Below are 17,417 nucleotides of genomic sequence, written 5' to 3' on the forward strand. Positions count from 1 at the left end.
CCCATCCCGGAGCAGTGCAGAGGCTCCTGAGACATGGCAGGGCCCCACGAGCGGTGGGAGGGTCCACCTGGCTTAACAAACATTCCGGAGGGATTGTGAGCTGCACGCCTTCACCTCTGAGTTGAAAGTACTTCTGCAGTGAGGCACACGTAACCAAAGTTACACAGTGTTGTGTACCAGGTAAAGTGGATCCAAGAAAACCACACGAGTCCCTCACAGACCCCAATCCAAATCTTTACAGTCATTACCCGGAGATGTTTTCTGAGGTCATCTGCTTTCCAGGTATCATCTTTGGTTCTTCTCTAAATAGAAAAGTATAAAGTTAGAAGGTTTAAAGTTTAAAATAATTAATTGCCTGTGCTCTAGTGAGCAGCTTTTCCATTAGGCCATTTAAATCAATGGCAGTTAATTCTTGACATGCCAGAAAATACTCTCTACTTCCTGGAATAAAAGGTAACAGAAATACAGATTTTTAAAAATTATTCACTAGTCTAAAATGACACATTATTATAAAATGTATCCCTTTGGCTACTTCAAAAACTATTAAATATTACAAAATAAAAGTGAAAACAAGTTACAACAGCAGTTGAACAACAGAGGAAGGACAAATATTCTGTGGGTTTAAAATATCTTGTGTCAGACTGTATTTTCCAAAAACAGCCACAACAGACTCACGTCCCAACTGCTGCGCACAGAAGGAGTCTGTGCTCCTTCCGCGGCTGCTGGGCTCAACCAGGACATAAGGCATCGTGGGCCTCCCAGGACAATGGGTTTCCACCTGGTCCTCCTGGGCCACAGATCCAGATACTCCCCTGTGAGGAAGAGAAGCAGCCCTGGGGAGAGGCCCCTGCGGATGCCACAGCCCGGAGGGTCCCTCACAGCCAACCCCAGGGCAGGTGCGTGAGAGGCACAGCTCCCGCCGCCCCCCATGAGTCACCACCTCCCGAACCTCGAGTCTCCCCAGCCGAGGCCCCAGGTATCAGCGACAGAACTAAGCCTGCTGCTGTGAGCTCTCCTGATCCACAGAGTATGTGAGAAAATTAGACGGCGGCTGTTGTCTCACACCACGGCCCTTTACACAGCAACAGCAGCTGGGATGTATGACAGACAGAAATGAGTTTAGCATCTGGTGCGTACCACATGCTATCCTGAGTCAAGCACAATATTTCACTCTCATAACCCTACTAAGAAGGCTATCAGCTCCATTTTTCTAATGAGCACAGTGAGGCATCGCGAGGCTCAGCAGCTTTCAGCTCTGGAGTCCTGCCAAGCGCCAACACACGTCAGGAACAGAACCGATCCCTGTGGAGTGAACGCTCAACAGTCGCCAGGGAAAGCCTGCCCATCCCTGAGGACACCCGGTCACACCCGTCTGCTGCACTGGGTAACCGGTGGGCCCCCAAGCTCACCTGTCTCTCTGGCCCTCACGGGCCCTGTACTTGTATTCAGCAAATAAACACCAAGCTCCTCACACACACCGAGCACTGCTGCAGAGCCGGGGCTGCGCAGATAAAACCCAAAAAAGGCCCCAGGCCCAAAAATGCCATCCAACTCCTCTCATGTTTGCTGTTCTCTACCACGAAAGCGTTTGCTCCTCGCTGGATAATCCACCTTTCAAGAGTGATGACATCCCTCCAGCTAAGTCCTCACCTTCCGGAAAGGAAGGCCTGTCTTAGTCCTCTGTCAGCAGCACTGCTGAGCACGTCGCAGTGCCTCACCACCAGCCGTCAGAGAATCCACACTGTGTGTGCCGGGAAAGGAGGCATCCAGGCAGCCGGCTCACCAGGTATCCAACCGTTCTAAGAATCTGAGGGGGAATACTAAAATAACAAGGTGCCGTGGTCTTAAAACATTTCCACTGACTCTTCAACAACCCTTCTTTTACAAGTCAAGCCGATTCCCCTTCCGGTGAATGTGGGCCAGATTCTATGTCACACTCTTCTTCATCGTCGTCTTTTTGTTTTTCTGACAGGGTCTGGTTCCGTCACCCAGGCTGGAGTGCAGTGGCGCAATCTTGGCTCAAGTCATCCTCCCAAATAGCTGGGATGACACCTGGCTAATATTTGTATTTTGTAGAGACAGAGTTCCGCCACGTTGCCCAAACTGCTGAGCTCAAGCCGCCCGCCCGGCCACACTTCTGATGAGGAGGGCGGGGTGGAGGCCTAGCTGTGTGCCTTCCTGCTCAGGGTCCCTTCCAGAGCTTCCACCTGGCTGTGGCGCCCACTTGCTCTCACTGCACACCCTGGGAGACGCAGCTGCCATAGCACAAGGATGCCCAAGCACTCCTGGGGAGGCCCAGGCAGAGGCCGGCACCAGCCCACACCTCAGAAGGGCCCCTAAGCCCAACCCAACCTTCAGAGAGCGTGAGGACTGCACCCTAACGTCCCCCCATGCCACCCCCAAACCCCGACCCACAGGAACCGGAGGACAGGAAGGGCTGACTGTGCTCTAAGGCAAGGTTGGGACTCCCCTTCTGCACCCTCGCCCCCAGCTGGGGCGCCTCCTGTCACACTGCACCACCGCCTCCTGGCAACCCTCGAGATGGTGATTCCGACAAGATCCATGCTGGTCTCCCTGAGGGGAGCATGAGCTTTGCCAGTGCAGCCACAGCTCCTTCTTCTGTGCTGCTCCCGCTCCACAGCTGCACTGAGGCCTGAGCAGAACCTCAGTGCAGAACACACAGGTGCTTATTACCACGCCACAGTAACACTCCAACAACATAGGGTACAACCCTACAACTCCAGTAAAACCCACTTCTCACCACGCCACAGTAACACTCGAACAACACAGGGTACAACCCTACAACCCCACTACAACAGAGCTTCATGCCAAACCTAACCACTTCTCACCATGCCACAGTAACACACTCCAACAACACAGGCTACAACCTTACGACCCCGGTAAAACCTACCCATTTATCACCACGCCACAGTAACACTCCAACAACATAGGGTACAACCCTACAACCCCAGTACAACAGAGCTTCATGCTAACCCTAACTGCGTATCACCACACCACAGTAAAATACTCCAACAACACAGGGTACAACCCCACAACCCCACAACCCTGGTACAACAGAGCTTGATGATAAACCTAACTTCAGCTAAGCAAAAGCAGTCAAGGATGATTTCCTGCAGAGAATATACCATAACTATCTAATTCTTCCCTTGGAGAAATACTTCCTTAAAGGTACAAATACAGGAAGCATTTGGGAGTTTGTTTCAAAAAAAAACAGATTTAGTCCAAATGAAAAATGGAAACTTTTCATGGGCAAGCCACTAAAATTCTTCCTGGTCATGGGAAAATTAGGGCAAACAAAAAAAGCTGTAATACCTCATAAATATATTAAATAATTTTTTTTGACCCACTCTGTCACCCAGGTTAGAGTGCAGTGGCATGATCTCAGCTCACTGCAACCTCCACTTCCTAGGTTCAAGCAATTCTCATGCCTCAGCCTCCCGAGTAGCTGGGATTACAGGCGCCCGCCACCACGCACGGCTAAGTTTCATAATGTTAGTAGAGATGGGGTTTCTCTATGTTGGTCAGGCTGGTTTCGAACTCCCGACCTCAGGTGATCCGCCTACCTCAGCCTCCCAAAGTGCTGGGATTGCAGGTGTGAGCCACCGTGCCTGGCCAACTCTTTTTATTTAAAGTTAACTTCTACAGAAAGGTTTAATATAGGACCTACAAAAGGGCTGAATGGAACCCAGGACACGAGTGACCGGAGAGGGGACGCCCAGGATACTCAGGGACAGTCCAACAAGGAGACCCAGGAGACGTGGGTGCCACAGAGAGGGGATCCCAGGACATGAAGGGGCAGTCCAACCAGGGGACGTGGGCACCACAGAGAAGGGACACCTAGAACATTAGGGGACAGTTCAACCACGAGACATGGGTGCCACACACAGGGGATGCTGAGGACATTCAGGGGACACTGGGAAGGCACAAGGCCACCAGCTCAGAATGTGAAAAGTAAGTATGTCACAAACCCATCCAGTGGGGTTTCTTAATGGCTGTTAACATTACTGATGCGGATAAAGTTAAAAACCCTCAAGACAAGAGGTCTCTCACAGAGATCACAGGATTTTTCTTTGGTCTCTCTAGTTTTCAGGAAGAAAAAAAACGGCCATTTTCTTAAATGCACAGAATGCTGACTACTTTGGAGCACTTAAAACTCAGCTAATATGGACTGTTTACCCTCAAGTTTTCTATCCATGCTGTCTCCCTCTCTAGAGTTTCAAATTGTTCAACAACGATTTACAGCTTCCCTGCTCCGGTGCTGTTGGTCCCCACTTGCCACATGTAAACCACATGCTTCTGCCAAGGCCTTTTATAGACCAACTTGACCAGCCCTCAGACTCTGCCCTATGGAGCAGTCCAGCAATCCATGCTTAAAATCAACTCTTCAAGTATGGAACCGATGGGCAAAGTTCCCCAGTACTCCCATCAGAACAAATCTCAAGCTGGGGACAGGGCGAGACATCAGGAGAGCTAGGCAACAAAGCCATCAGCATGATTCAGCCCACACACTAGTGGATGAGAACTGGAGCCTGCGGTCTTCAGCATCTGCAAGCATGTGTCCTGGGCCGGCATCCTTCGTGCACATGGCGAGCAAACAGGAGTTAAGGGGCTGCCTAGCACCAACTCCCCAGGGCCTCTGTCCCTCGATTTACGCTTGATTCACATCAACTAAATCATCAGAACCTTTTCATAACAAAACTCTTTTAAGAACTGTACAGTAAGAACCCTGAACAATGTTTACATCCCTTTGATTTGCCTCCCGAACAAAACAGATCAAACTGATTTAACTCCCCTTCCCCTCAATGCAGGGCTTTAAGGGAATTCTTTTCCCCACTCTCATCTCATCCTGAAATCCAAGGAGAAGTAAACCTGGGCTGAAATCACCTCCAAGGTGCACCATCAGAGGTGGTGGAGCCAAAACATCACTTGCAGGGAGGACACTCATGGCCCAGATGGAAATCAAACTCCACCCCTGTGCCATCTCATCAGACCCACACTCCAAGTGGGTGTGCGGGCTTCCACGCTCTGTAAGCCAAAGAGCAGAAACCCCTGGACCTGACGCTCACTGCTCCTGCCACATAACCTCCGACAGCTGGGTGGACTCCAGCAAGAAGGTGCCACTGGCATCTGCAGCCACCTGTGGACAGTGGGCTTCTCCCCTTGCTTTCCAACCCAGCCTCCTCTTTTAGAAAGCACTCGTCAGAGGTTAAAATTAAATACTGATTTGAACTAGTTAATTACACATTAAGAAATGTTTAAAGGAAGTTATTTTGGGCCAGGTTTCATGGTGGCTCACACCTGTAATCCTAGCACTTTACTAGGCTGAGGTGGGAAGATTACTTGAGTCCAGGAGTTCAAGACCAGCCAGGGCAACACAGCAAGACCCCATCTCTATTAAAAAAAGAACATTCAGCCAAGCACGGTGGTTCAACCGTAGTCCCAGCTACTCAGGAGGCTAAGATGGGAGGATCACTGGAGCCCAGGAGGTCAAGGCTGCAGTGAGCTGTGATAACACCACTGCACTCCAGCCCAGGTGACACAGCGAGACTCCATCTCTATTAAAAAATAAACAGATGAAAGCGTCACCAGATGCCACTATTTCTGCTTCTAACATGTTTCTAAATCCATTCTTCCTTCCAGTGCCACCACCATAAATCCATTCTGGACCTTCAGGATGACCACTAGCTCTGTGCAAAGCAGCAAAGGCACCATCCAGCCTGAGTCCCTACACGACGAAGACACGGCGGCCCAGCCCTGTGACATTCACCTACATGGACCCAGTGGTATAGCACTGACGTCCACAGACATCGTCATCCTGTTTCCTGCATGACACTGAGAAAGAAAAGAAACTAATCTGAGGAATGTGAGCTCCTTTAAATGTTTAGATCCAGAGTCACTGAAATGTGACAGTGGTGACGTCTCACTCCCCGCCACACCCGGAGCTAACGACGTCCCGCTCCCCCCCCAACACCCGGAGCTAAGGACGTCCCGCTTCCCCCCCCCAACACCCGGAAATAAGGACGTCCCGCTCCCCCCCCAACACCCGGAGCTAAGGACGTCCCGCTCCCACCCCCAACACCCGGAGCTAAGGACGTCCCGCTCCCCCCCCAACACCGGAGCTAAGGACGTCCCGCTCCCCCCCCAACACCCGGAGCTAAGGACGTCCCGCTTCCCCCCTTAACACCCGGAGCTAAGGACGTCCCGCTCCCCCCCCAACACCCGGAGCTAAGGACGTCCCGCTCCCCCCCCAACACCCGGAGCTAAGGACGTCCCGCTCCCCCCCCAACACCCGGAGCTAAGGACGTCCCGCTTCCCCCCGCAACACCCGGAGCTAAGGACGTCCCGCTCCCCCCCTTAACACCCGGAGCTAAGGACGTCCCGCTTCCCCCCCAACACCCAAAGCTAAGGACGTCCGGCTCCCACCCCACACCGGAGCTAAGGACGTCCCGCTCCCCCCCTACACCCGGAACTAAGGACCACCCGCTCTCCCCACCCCACACCCGGAGCTAAGGGTGTCCCGCTTCTCCCCCAACACCCAGAGCTAAGGACGTCCCGCTCCCACCCTACACCCGGAACTAATGACCACCCGCTCTCCCCACCCCACACCTGGAGCTAAATAAGCCGCCTGCTTTATGATCTCTTGACTCAGCATCACCACCAACAGCCATATTACTATTATTCTTATTAGAGAAAGGGTCTCATTCTGCCACCCAGGCTGGATTGCAGTGGTGCTATCACAGCTCACTACAGCCTCGACCTCCTGTGCTCAAGCAATCCTCCCACCTCAGCCTCCTGAGCAGCTGGGGCCACAGAATAGCACACAATGCCCAGGCTTTTTTTTTTTTCTTCAGAGATAGGGTCTTGCTATGTTGCCCAAGCTGGCCTTGGACTCCTATCCTCAAACAGTCTTCCCACCTCAGCCTCCCAAAGTACCAGGATTAGAGACATGAGCCGCCACACCTGGCCAATAGCCATAAATTAACCTACCAATGTCATACACTGGACACCAGAACTCATAACCTACAGTTCAGTGATGTATAACCAATCAATCATCAATAATCAATGTCACTTCTGTAAACCAATGGGAATTCTTGACAAAGTATTTTGTAATCCTCCCCTCTGCTGATTTGCCCTTTTCTCTTTCAACACTCGAGCCTCTCCTCTGTTCTCTGGAGCACCTGCCAGTATTTCCCAGGCTGTGGCCCTGATCGTCTCTATAATTAATTTTGCCTGAATTTTCTTTAGGTTAACGACACCAACGTGAATTCTCAGACTTACAGACTGGAATGAGCAGGGCCACTAACGGCCAGAGCAGTGTGCTTCACTCACCAGGTATGGCAACGCACCAAACTAGGGACCACGCTAAAAGACCCAGAGTGCAAGGCTGGCTCCCACCTTTAGGACTGAGACATAATTTACCTTTTGCTGTCCTCGTTTTTTTTCAAAATTCTTTACACTATAATTTTTAAGTTATCAAATTACTTAGGGCCAAATTATGAAATGCAGCCTATCCAGGTCTTCACTCTATTACCTGACTGTGTAACTGACGCTCCCTGGTAGGAAAAGTGCTCCCAAGAAAACGGAAACTAAGAAAACTAGGATGATCAGTTTCCATCGCTGAATTCAAGGTTATTCCCTACAGTCACCGTAATTCACCCACCTAGGCCCTGGCTGGTGACCACACCGGCTGTTTCTAACACTCCGCACTCTGTGTGACAAATGTGGCTGCAGGGAGCACCCGTGTTTTCGGTATGCATGTATTTGCAGATTCAAGTCCCATTTGCGAGCTGCTATGTCAAAGCGGCAGATGCCTAAAATGCGGACTGCGCTGAGTCTACTTTGTAGACAGAGCTGACCTCAGGCTGATTCCTTTCTAGACTTGGCTGACAGATGAGAAGTGTGGGTAACGGGATGCCAGACGTTGGAGTGGTGAAACAGATTTCATTCTGTAACTGCAAGCAGGACAGGAAACAGCTGAGCTCCATTTCTGTTTGCACTGAGGTGAGCGAGTGTTTTAGGGGAGAACCTGGACTAGGGGAGCTCAAGTGAAAAATTACAAAGGCTGGTCAGTGTAACTGAGATTCGGCTCGCTGTGTCTGCTAGCTGATATAATTACAGTAGTTAGGATTCTATCTTCCCAGAGAGACCGGAACAGAGGCCCTCCTGTCCTTTCTGCTCTTTTCAAAGACACTCCTGAATTGCAGATTTAGAGACATCTCAAAGGGACAGAGAAGGATTCATAATTTAAGACCTTTTAAACTCTCTTTAAAAAGGATGTCAGGGACTTATCCTCAGTTGTTGGCTAAAACAGTAAATTATTCTGATAGCCCTGAGCTCTTCCAGACAACCCTGAGCTGGGCTGTCCCAGAGTTGAGCCTTAGGCTGCTAGGAGCCGTGTTAAACTTTCGTCAAGAATCAGCACAGGGCTTTGAATGGAGAGTTCACGCCAGAGTCTCTGCGGTTCTCAGGAGGAACCCCACAAGCGGATTAGTGAGGACCAGCCTTGGAAATCCCACCCTATCTCCTCTAAAACATTCAGCCTTTCTAAAAACAGAATGAAACGGCATTGCACTGTACGTAAACAGTTCACATCACTAGTACATATCTCACATCAAAATAAAAAGGGTAGAAATTTATTTTAAACTAAGAATAACCTAAAACACAAACATACATGTTTACATTTTTCAAGCTATGATAAATAAATTTCATAACAATAAACACACATTACCTATCAATTGTTTGGTATGTAACAAAAAAACTTAGAAATTTCTAAAATTTTCATTGACCATAAAAATTAATAGTCATATGCATTGTAAGTAAGATAAATTAAAGAGTTTTTAAAGAGCTAATATTAAAGAAAATTGTCACCATGCAGGCAGGTATAAAGCCTGCAAAGACACCATTAAGTTTTTTTCAACAGCTACGACATACTGAAACTTGGTATGATCTCAGTACAAATAAAGAACATAAAACTATTTATATTCATGATATCAATTATGTGAGCAGCTAAGCACCATGAAACAAACTGAAGAAAAGCTTGGTGTGTACTAAAAGCTGTAATACCAGCTGGGCAAGGTGGGTCACGCCTGTCATCCCAGCACTTTGGGAGACTGAGGCAGGCGAATCACCTGAGGTCAAGAGTTCCAGACAAGCCTAGCCAACATGGTGAAACTGTCTCTACTAAAAATACAAAAAACATCAGCCCAGCATAGTGGCACGTGCCTGTAGTAATCTCAGCTACTTGCGAGGCTGAGGCAGGAGAATTGCTTGAACCCAGGAGGCGGAGATTGGAGTGAGCTGAGATCACGCCACTGCACTTCAGCCTGGGGGACAAGAGCAAGACTTCATCTCAAAAAAAAACAAAAAACAAAACAAAAAAAAAAACTCTAATACCAAAATAATCCAATACAATTGTATTCCAACAGTCTCATGAAAACTTTATCCTTCCCCTTACCTTATGAAATAGACTATACTAATTAATTCTCTATCACAGCATAATAGATATATAATTAGATTATAATGACCCATGGGTTAACTTTCTAAAAAGTTAAAGACCGATTTGCAATTGAGAACCTATTACAGGAATTGATTAGTTGCCATGAAATATCCAGCTCTGAGGTTCTGTTGTTTTTGCTACTTTAAAAATGTTTATTTACTGACCGGGCACAGTGGCTCATGCCTATAATCCCAGCACTTTGAGAGGCCGAGGCAGGCGGATCAAGACCAGCCTGGCCAACATGATGAAATCCTGTCTCTGCTAAAAATACAAAAATTAGCTGGGCATGATGGCACACATCTGTAATCCCAGCTACCTGGGAGGCTGAGACAAGAGGATCACTTGAACCTGGGAGGTGGAGGTTGCAGTGAGCTGAGATCATGCCATTGCACTCCAGCGTGGGCAACAGAGCGAGACTGTTTCAAAAAAAAAAGAAGTTTATTCATTAAATATGTATCAGAATAAAACCCCAAGTGATGGTCAAATGTCAAAAATAACAAATGGAAAAAGATCTATAACAAACTACATCCATATTCAGAACATCACAGATAAAGATCCTAAATCTTCTGGAGAGAAAGAAAATGTTACTCACAAAGATATCTCATCAGTCAAACACACTGCTAGAAGACAAAAAGTATACCATCTTCAAAGTTCTGGGAAATTATTTCGCTCTTAGAATTCTATGCTGAGCCAAACTCTTAAACAATCTATCAGTATAATAAGGATATTCTTAGGGCATACAGTTTTCTTCCCACATATACTCTTGTCTAAAAAGGTATGCGATAGGCCAGGCATGGTGGCTCACACCTGTAGTCCCAGCACTTTGGGAGGCCGAGGCAAGAACGCCGCTTGAGCCTGAGACGTGGAGGCTGCAGTGAGCCATGAGCACGCCACTGCACTCCAGCCTGGGTGAAACAGCAAGACTCTGTCTCAGAAAAAAGAAAAGAAAAAGGTATGTGAGGATATACTCCATTGGAAAAAGCAGGGAGATTTCAAAAAAGAGGAAGACACTTGATCCAAGAAACAGTAGGCCTAACCCGGAAGCACAATGAGAAAGAACTCCCAGGTCATAGCTCTGTGCAGGTCTAGAAAACAGTTTGTCCTGATGAGAACATAGTGAGCTCTTAGAAGAATTTCTTTTAAGAGGATTTCATTAAACAGATATGACATTAATAAGCTAGAAGACATCCTAGGGTTTAAAAATTTTAAACAGCATATGTTCTTTTTTGCCAAAAAGAAAAAAAAAAGGCAAATAGGGCCATTTAAGAAAGACATGGTCCAAATATGAAGCAAAAACCATTGTGGTACATTAACTGAATGTAAGAAAAGATGACCCCTTTGACCCTGACACCAGACAGGGTCAGGAAATTAGTGGGTTTAGGGAGAAATGTAGAGTGTAGGGCAGTAGCTTCCTAATCTTAACTAGGGGAAAGTTAAAAAATATTATCTAAGGTTGGCTGGGCGTGATGGCTCACGCCTGTAATCCCAGCACTTTGGGAGGCCAAGGCAGGCGGATCACCTGAGGTCGGGAGTTCGAGACCAGCCTGACCAACATGGAGAAAGCCCATCTCTACTAAAAATACAAAAATTAGCCAGGCATGGTGGCGCATGTCTGTAATCCCAGCTACTCGGGAGGCTGAGGCAGGAAAATCGCTAGAACCCGGGAGTTGGAGGTTGCAGTAAGCAGAGATCGGGCCACTGTACTCCAGCCTGGGCGACAGAGGGGAATTATCTTAAAAAAAAAAAAAAAAAAAAAACCGAAGTCAGGAGATCGAGACCATCCTGGCCAACATGGTGAAACCTCATCTCTACTAAAAATACAAAAAATTAGCTGGGCGTGCTGGCGCACGCCTGTAATCCCAGCTACTCAGGAGGCTGAGGCAGGAGAATCGCTTGAACCCTGGAGGCGGAGGTTGCAGTGAGCCAAGTTCGCGCCACTGCACTCCAGGCTGGTGACAGAGTGAGACTCCGTCTCAAAACAACAACAACAACAACAAAACACCCTAAGGTTGATGTAACAGAAAATACAAATTAAGGAATATTATTCAACACATAAAGGTAAGTGATAGGGGAAAAATAATAGGAGTGAAGGTAGAAGAAAATGTATGCAAACTAAATTATTCATCTTTTGGTGGGGAATCAATACACAACAGAATAATACAGTAATATCTAACATTTATTGAGTGTTAATGAAAGCAGGCATTGGTTTAGTCTATGCACTTTTACACATAATATCTCACTTAATCTTCTTAAACACCCTATAATGCTGCCGTTATTATTGTGCCCACTGAATGAACTAGGAAACAAGAGCTGTTAAGTAATTTTGCCAAGGTCATACAAGTAAAAACAAAAGCCGGAATTCAAACTCAGGCACCCAGGCTGCACTCTCAACCTCTTAAACTGTGACAAGTCATATTTAAACTTAAATCAGCTAAAATTGAATAAAATTTTAAACGTGGCTCCTCCGCCACCCCGGCCCCGCAGCAGGGGCCGAGGCCGCCCCCACGCTGGGCGCGAGAGACCGGCCGCGGCGGCGACCGCAGGGCTGAGGCTGCACACACCGCCTCTCCCGACCGCCGGGAGCCCGGAGACCGGCCAGCCCTCGCCCCAACGGCCAGCTGCGCCTCCATATGCCTTCCTGCCTCGGAGGCACCGCGGCTCCTCCGGGAAGCCCCGGCCCGGTCAAGAGAACCGCTGCGCAGAGGGAGGGCGGCGGCGGCGCTGCTAGCGACGCTCGGCGGAGTCCGCGAAGCTCCACCACCCCTCGCCCAGACCCAGCGCCCCACCGACCTTTCCGGGTTCCATTGCTTCTCGCAGGCCCCGGGCAGCCGCGGTGTCCTCGGCCCCGGCCAGGCGCGGCCCACCCCAAGGAGGCCACCTGTAGCCCCGCACACTTCGGGAGGCGCGTCCCAACGCCTAGCAACCGGCAGGCGGGAGCAGCAGAGGGCCGAGCGGCCCTGCCCAGCGTGCCCTGCGGTCTCTCACAGTGCGCCTGCGCATTCCCGGCATTTTAACACCTGGCAGGCAGGAGCAGGAGAAGGCCGAGTGGTCGCTGCTCGGCGGGTCCGCGGCCCCTCCCAATGCGCCTGCGCTTCCTGGGCTCCTAGCAACCGCCAGGCAGGAGCAGCAGAGGACCGAGCGGTCGTTGGTCTCCCCAAGGGGCAGGTGCAGTACCCTGACTTGGGGTGCCGGGGCTCTCGTCTCGCCCCAACCCGCCCCGGATTCCCGCGGGACCGGACCGACAGTCGGGGAAGATAAAAAGGGAGAGCAGATCTTGGGAAGAGCTTTACATTTGAATAAGGCTTTACACTTAACCGATTATATTCCCATATGTCGTCTTTTGAGAAAAACAAGCAGTAAGGTAGGCAGGACTCAACGTTGACAGACTATTTTTATACAACACGTAAGGGAAAATCAAAAAATCTCAGGACCCCTGAACTCCTTCAGCCAAAGGGAAAGTTGGGCCTGAAAGCCTGAAACCGCCTTTCCAAAATTATGACTAAGACAGTGAAAGAGATGTAACTCAACCCACAGCACCTTGCTTTTAACCTCCAAGATGTGCTTGTTCCTTCCTGGCAGTGGGCTGAACTAACTTCGGGAGAAACTTAGTTTATAGTTTATAAACACAGACGGTAACAATCCTTTCCCAAAGCAGGCCTTCTTCTTGTCTGGGAACTTGATTGCCTTTGTAGGACTGATGTTAGCCACGAGATTAGAAATTATGGTTTAGAAGTCATGCAGGTGGAGGCTACAATATTCTGACCCTCCCTAAACTGCTCCTAAGATCAGTGTTTGAGATATTTTGCAGACCCTGAACTTCATGGATCAGCTGGCACCACCCAGATCAATAAACTGGCTCATCTGACCTTGTGGCCCCTCACCCAGGAACTGATGAGGGCAAGAAGACAGCTTTGACTCCCTATGATTTCATCTCTGACCAATCAGCACTCCTGGCTCACTGGTTTACCCCAACCCAAGTTACCCTTGAAAATTCTGATCCCTGAATGCTTCAATGCTTGAGGAGACCGATTTGAGTAATAATAAAACTCTAGTCTCCTGCACAGCCAGCTCTGCGTGAATTACTCTTTCTCTATTGCAATTCCCCTATCTTGATCAGCTCTGCCTAGGCAGCGGGCAAGGTGAACCCCTTGGGTGGTTACAAGCCGAGTCACCCAACACCCTCTTCCAAATGCACGGCTGTTGCTTCGCAAGCTGCAAGGCTCCTGCCAGCCAGGCCCCCATGAAGGCAGGGCGGGGCACCTCGGCCGCCACAAGTCTCCCAGGCGTAAATGTTTTGCTGGCCTGGAAACCTTTCAAGATGTGTGTCCTCCTTTAAATAAAGACATGCCAATTGTAACTTTAGATCTACAGTTTAAGTCTGAAACCACCTCTGCAAGAATTAGAACTGAGAAAATTATGACAGTGAAAGAGATCTGACCTGACTCCATCTTGCTTGTAACCTCCAAGCTGTCCTTGTCCATTCCTGGTTGTAGGATAGTTTAACTTTGAAAGAAAGATAACAGCCTTTCCCAAAATGAACCCCTTCTTTTTCTGTTTTTTATTATACTTTAAATTTGGGGTACATGTGCAGAACGTGAAGGTTTGTTACATAGGTATACATGTGCCATGGTGGTTTGCTGCACCCATCAACCCATCATCTACATTAGGTATTTCTCCTAATGCTCTCCCTCTCCTATCCCCCCAACCCCCGACAGGCCCTATGTGTGATGTTCCCCTCCCTGTATCCATGTGTTCTCATTATTCAACTCCCACTTATGACTGAGAACATGTGGTGTTTGGTTTTCTGTTCTTGTGATAGTTTGCTGAGAATGATGCAAACCCCCTTCTTGCTGGGGACTAGATGGCCTTTGGAGGACTAACAAATTAGCCATGAGATTAGAAATTATGGTTTAGGAGTCCTGCAGCTAAAGGCCACAAGATTCTAAACCTCCCCAATGACTCCTATGGATAACATCACTATTGTAAAACCTAAGATTGGTGCCTGAGACATTTTCAGTCCCTGTACTCAATGGGTCGGCTGGTGTAACCCAGATGGATAAATTGGCTCATCTGGTCTTGTGGCCCCCACTCAGGAACTGACTCAGCACAAGAAGACAGCTTCGACTGCCCGATTTCATCTCCAATCCTACCTATCAGCGCTCCCCACTTCTCAACCCCCCCACCCACTAAATGATCCTTAAAACTCCAATCCTCAAATTTTGGGGGACACTGATTTGAGCACTAACAAAACTCTGGGCCGGGCGTGGTGGCTCATGCCTGTAATCCCAGCACTGTGGGAGGCTGAGGCAGGCAGATCACCTGAGGTCAGGAGTTCGAGACCAGCCTGATCAACATGAAGAAACTCCATCTCTACTAAAAATACAAACTTAGCCAGGCATGGTGGCACATGCCTGTAATCCCAGCTACTCGGGGGCTGAGGCAGGAGAATCTCTTGAACCCGGGAAGGGGAGGTTGTGGTGAGCCGAGATTGCGCCATTGCACTCCAGCCTGGGGAACAAGACCAAAACTCCATCTCAAAAAAGACAAAACAAACAAACAAACAAAAACTGGTCTCCCATACAGCTGGCTCTGCATGAATTAAACTCTCTCTCCATTGCAATTCCCTATCTTAATAAATCAGCTCTGTCTGAGCAGCAGGCAAGGAGTACCTGTTGGGCGGTTACAAGTGCAGCTCATAAAAACTAAGGTCTAAAACGAAAGACTGTTCAACTTCACACTGATAAAGTAGATTACAAGTGTGGACAAAAAGAGTCAACTCAGTAAAATACTTGGAGAGATTTATCCTGGGCCAAATATGAGTGACCAATGGCCCATGACACAGCCCCAGGAGAGCCTGAGGACATGTGGCCAAGGTGTTCAGGGTACAAGTCGGTTTTATACAGTTTTAAGGAGACATGAGACATCAATCAATACATCTAAGATGTACATTGGTTCATCTGGAAAGGGGGGACAAGAAGGTGGGACAGTATGGCATCTTCAAAGTCACAGTCTGATTCAAAAGTCTCTGATTGGCAGTTAGTTGAAAGAGTTATTATCAATAGAAAAGACCAGGCACAGTGGCTCATGCCTGTAATCCCAGCACTTTGGGAGGCCAAGGTGGGTGGATCACGAGGTCATGAGATGGAGACCATCCTGGCTAACACAGTAAAACCCCGTCTCTACTAAGAATACAAAAAATTAGCTGGGCATGGTGGTGGGTGCCTGTAGTCCCAGCTACTCAGGAGGCTGAGGCAGGAGAATGGCGTGAACCTGGGAGGCAGAGCTTGCAGTGAGCCGAGACTCTGTCTCAATAAATAAATAAATAAATAAATAAATAGAAAGGAATGTATGGGTTACCACAGGTTGTGGAGACCAAGAAAACCTTGATCACCACATGCAGATGAGGCCTCTGGGTAGCAGGCTTCAGAGAGAATCGATTGTAAATGCTTCTTACCAGACTTAACCCCGTTCCATCTGTGATTCAAAAAGGGAGGAGGGTATCATGAGGCATGTCCGTCTCCCTCTTTCCATCATGTCCTGAACTAGTCTTCAGGTTAAGTTTGGAATGCCCTTGGCCAAGGAGGAGTGGTCCATTCGGATGGTTGGGGGGGGTCTTAGAATTTTATTTTTGGTTTACATCCTCCCCTGTGGCCAACATTTGTCAGAGGCAACACCAGTGGCCACCGAGCTTTTATTTTGTTCCATAGCATTGCCAGGGTGACATGGCGGCCTGCCCTGGATCTGTCCTGTCTCTTGATAGGACACCCTATTGCCAAGAGACTTAGAGTCAAAAGACTTGTAGCCAATTAAAATGTTCTAGGCCAAATGGGAATGGACACAGACAAGCATTCATTAACCCTTAAAAATTTAAGTAAAAAGCCAACAAAAAGCCAAGGGCACAGGTACAAACCTGACTGAACTACTGTAATCTTGGTTTTAGTTATAGACTTACAGTAATCAGCTATACAGAACATAAGCATTGATAAAACCTGTTAAGCTAAGGATTTTTAGAGACTTTTGTTGTGCTGCAATGCTTTTTATGGTCCTTTAGTAATCTGTCCTATAACAGCTGATAAACTTTTTAATTTTTATTTTATTTTTTTTTTTGAGATGAAGTCTCACTCTGGTCCCCCAGGCTGGAGTGTAGGGGCACGATCTCAGCTCACTGCAACCTCTGCCTCCAGGGTTCAAGCGATTCTCCTGCCTCAGCCTCCTGAGTAGCTGGGATTGCAGGCACCCTTCCACCATGCCTGGCTAATTTTTGTATTTTTGGTAGAGACAGGGTTTCACCATGTTGGCCAGGCTGGTCTCAAACTCCTGACATTGTGATCCACCCACCTCAGCCTCCCAAAGTGCTGGGATTACAGGTATGAGCCACCACGGCTGGCCGGTCTGAACTAATTCTCTCCCTCAAAACCAGCCCTTACAGGCTGGGCGCGGTGGCTCACACCTGTAATCCCAACACTTTGGGAGGCCAAGGCGGGCAGATCACAAGGTCAGGAATTCCAGACCAGGCTGGCCAACATGGTAAAACCTCGTCTCCACTCAAAAAACAAAATTAGCCAGGTGTGGTGGCGGGCACCTGCAATCCCAGCTACTCAGGAGGCTGAGGCAGGAGAAACGCTTGAAACTAGGAGGCAGAGGTTGTAGTGAGCCAAAATCAGGCCACTGCATTCCAGCCTGGGCGACAAGAGCAAAACTCCATTAAAACAAAACAAACAAACAAACAAACACAAACAAAACCAGCCCTTACAATCTCAGGCACCCAGCTATTCTGCTAAAGTCCCTGGTCCTAGAGAGAGGGTGCTTGTATAGTCTTAGCAGCGGGGCATTGGCCATGAAAACCAGGCAGGCACAGTGGAATGCCCAGGGGCCAGTACCACATCTCTCCAGAATTCCA

General features: G+C 48.5%; 1 protein-coding gene across 8 annotated transcripts in view; it reads right to left on the reverse strand.

The window, feature by feature from the left end:
* WDR60 (WD repeat domain 60) overlaps positions 1-12,522 on the reverse strand; it is a 97,573-nt gene extending 85,051 nt beyond the window's left edge. For 2 of the 8 annotated variants that reach the window (XM_033195092.1, XM_033195091.1), the window contains exons 1-3: positions 12,308-12,522; positions 676-812; positions 249-302 (exon numbers count right to left, since the gene is read on the reverse strand). In XM_033195092.1, coding sequence (XP_033050983.1) covers positions 249-302; positions 676-741 — 120 coding nt within the window. In that variant the 5' untranslated portion in view covers positions 742-812; positions 12,308-12,522. Of the gene's footprint in view, positions 1-248; positions 303-675; positions 813-7,681; positions 7,974-12,307 lie in introns of all 8 variants that reach the window. The other 6 variants (XM_033195098.1, XM_033195095.1, XM_033195097.1 and 3 more) reach the window with 5 other exon arrangements.
* Positions 12,523-17,417: the final 4,895 nt, after the last annotated feature.

This window comes from Trachypithecus francoisi, unplaced genomic scaffold (assembly GCF_009764315.1).
Source record: "Trachypithecus francoisi isolate TF-2019V2 unplaced genomic scaffold, Tfra_2.0 Lachesis_group4, whole genome shotgun sequence".
Taxonomy (NCBI): Eukaryota; Metazoa; Chordata; class Mammalia; order Primates; family Cercopithecidae; genus Trachypithecus; species Trachypithecus francoisi.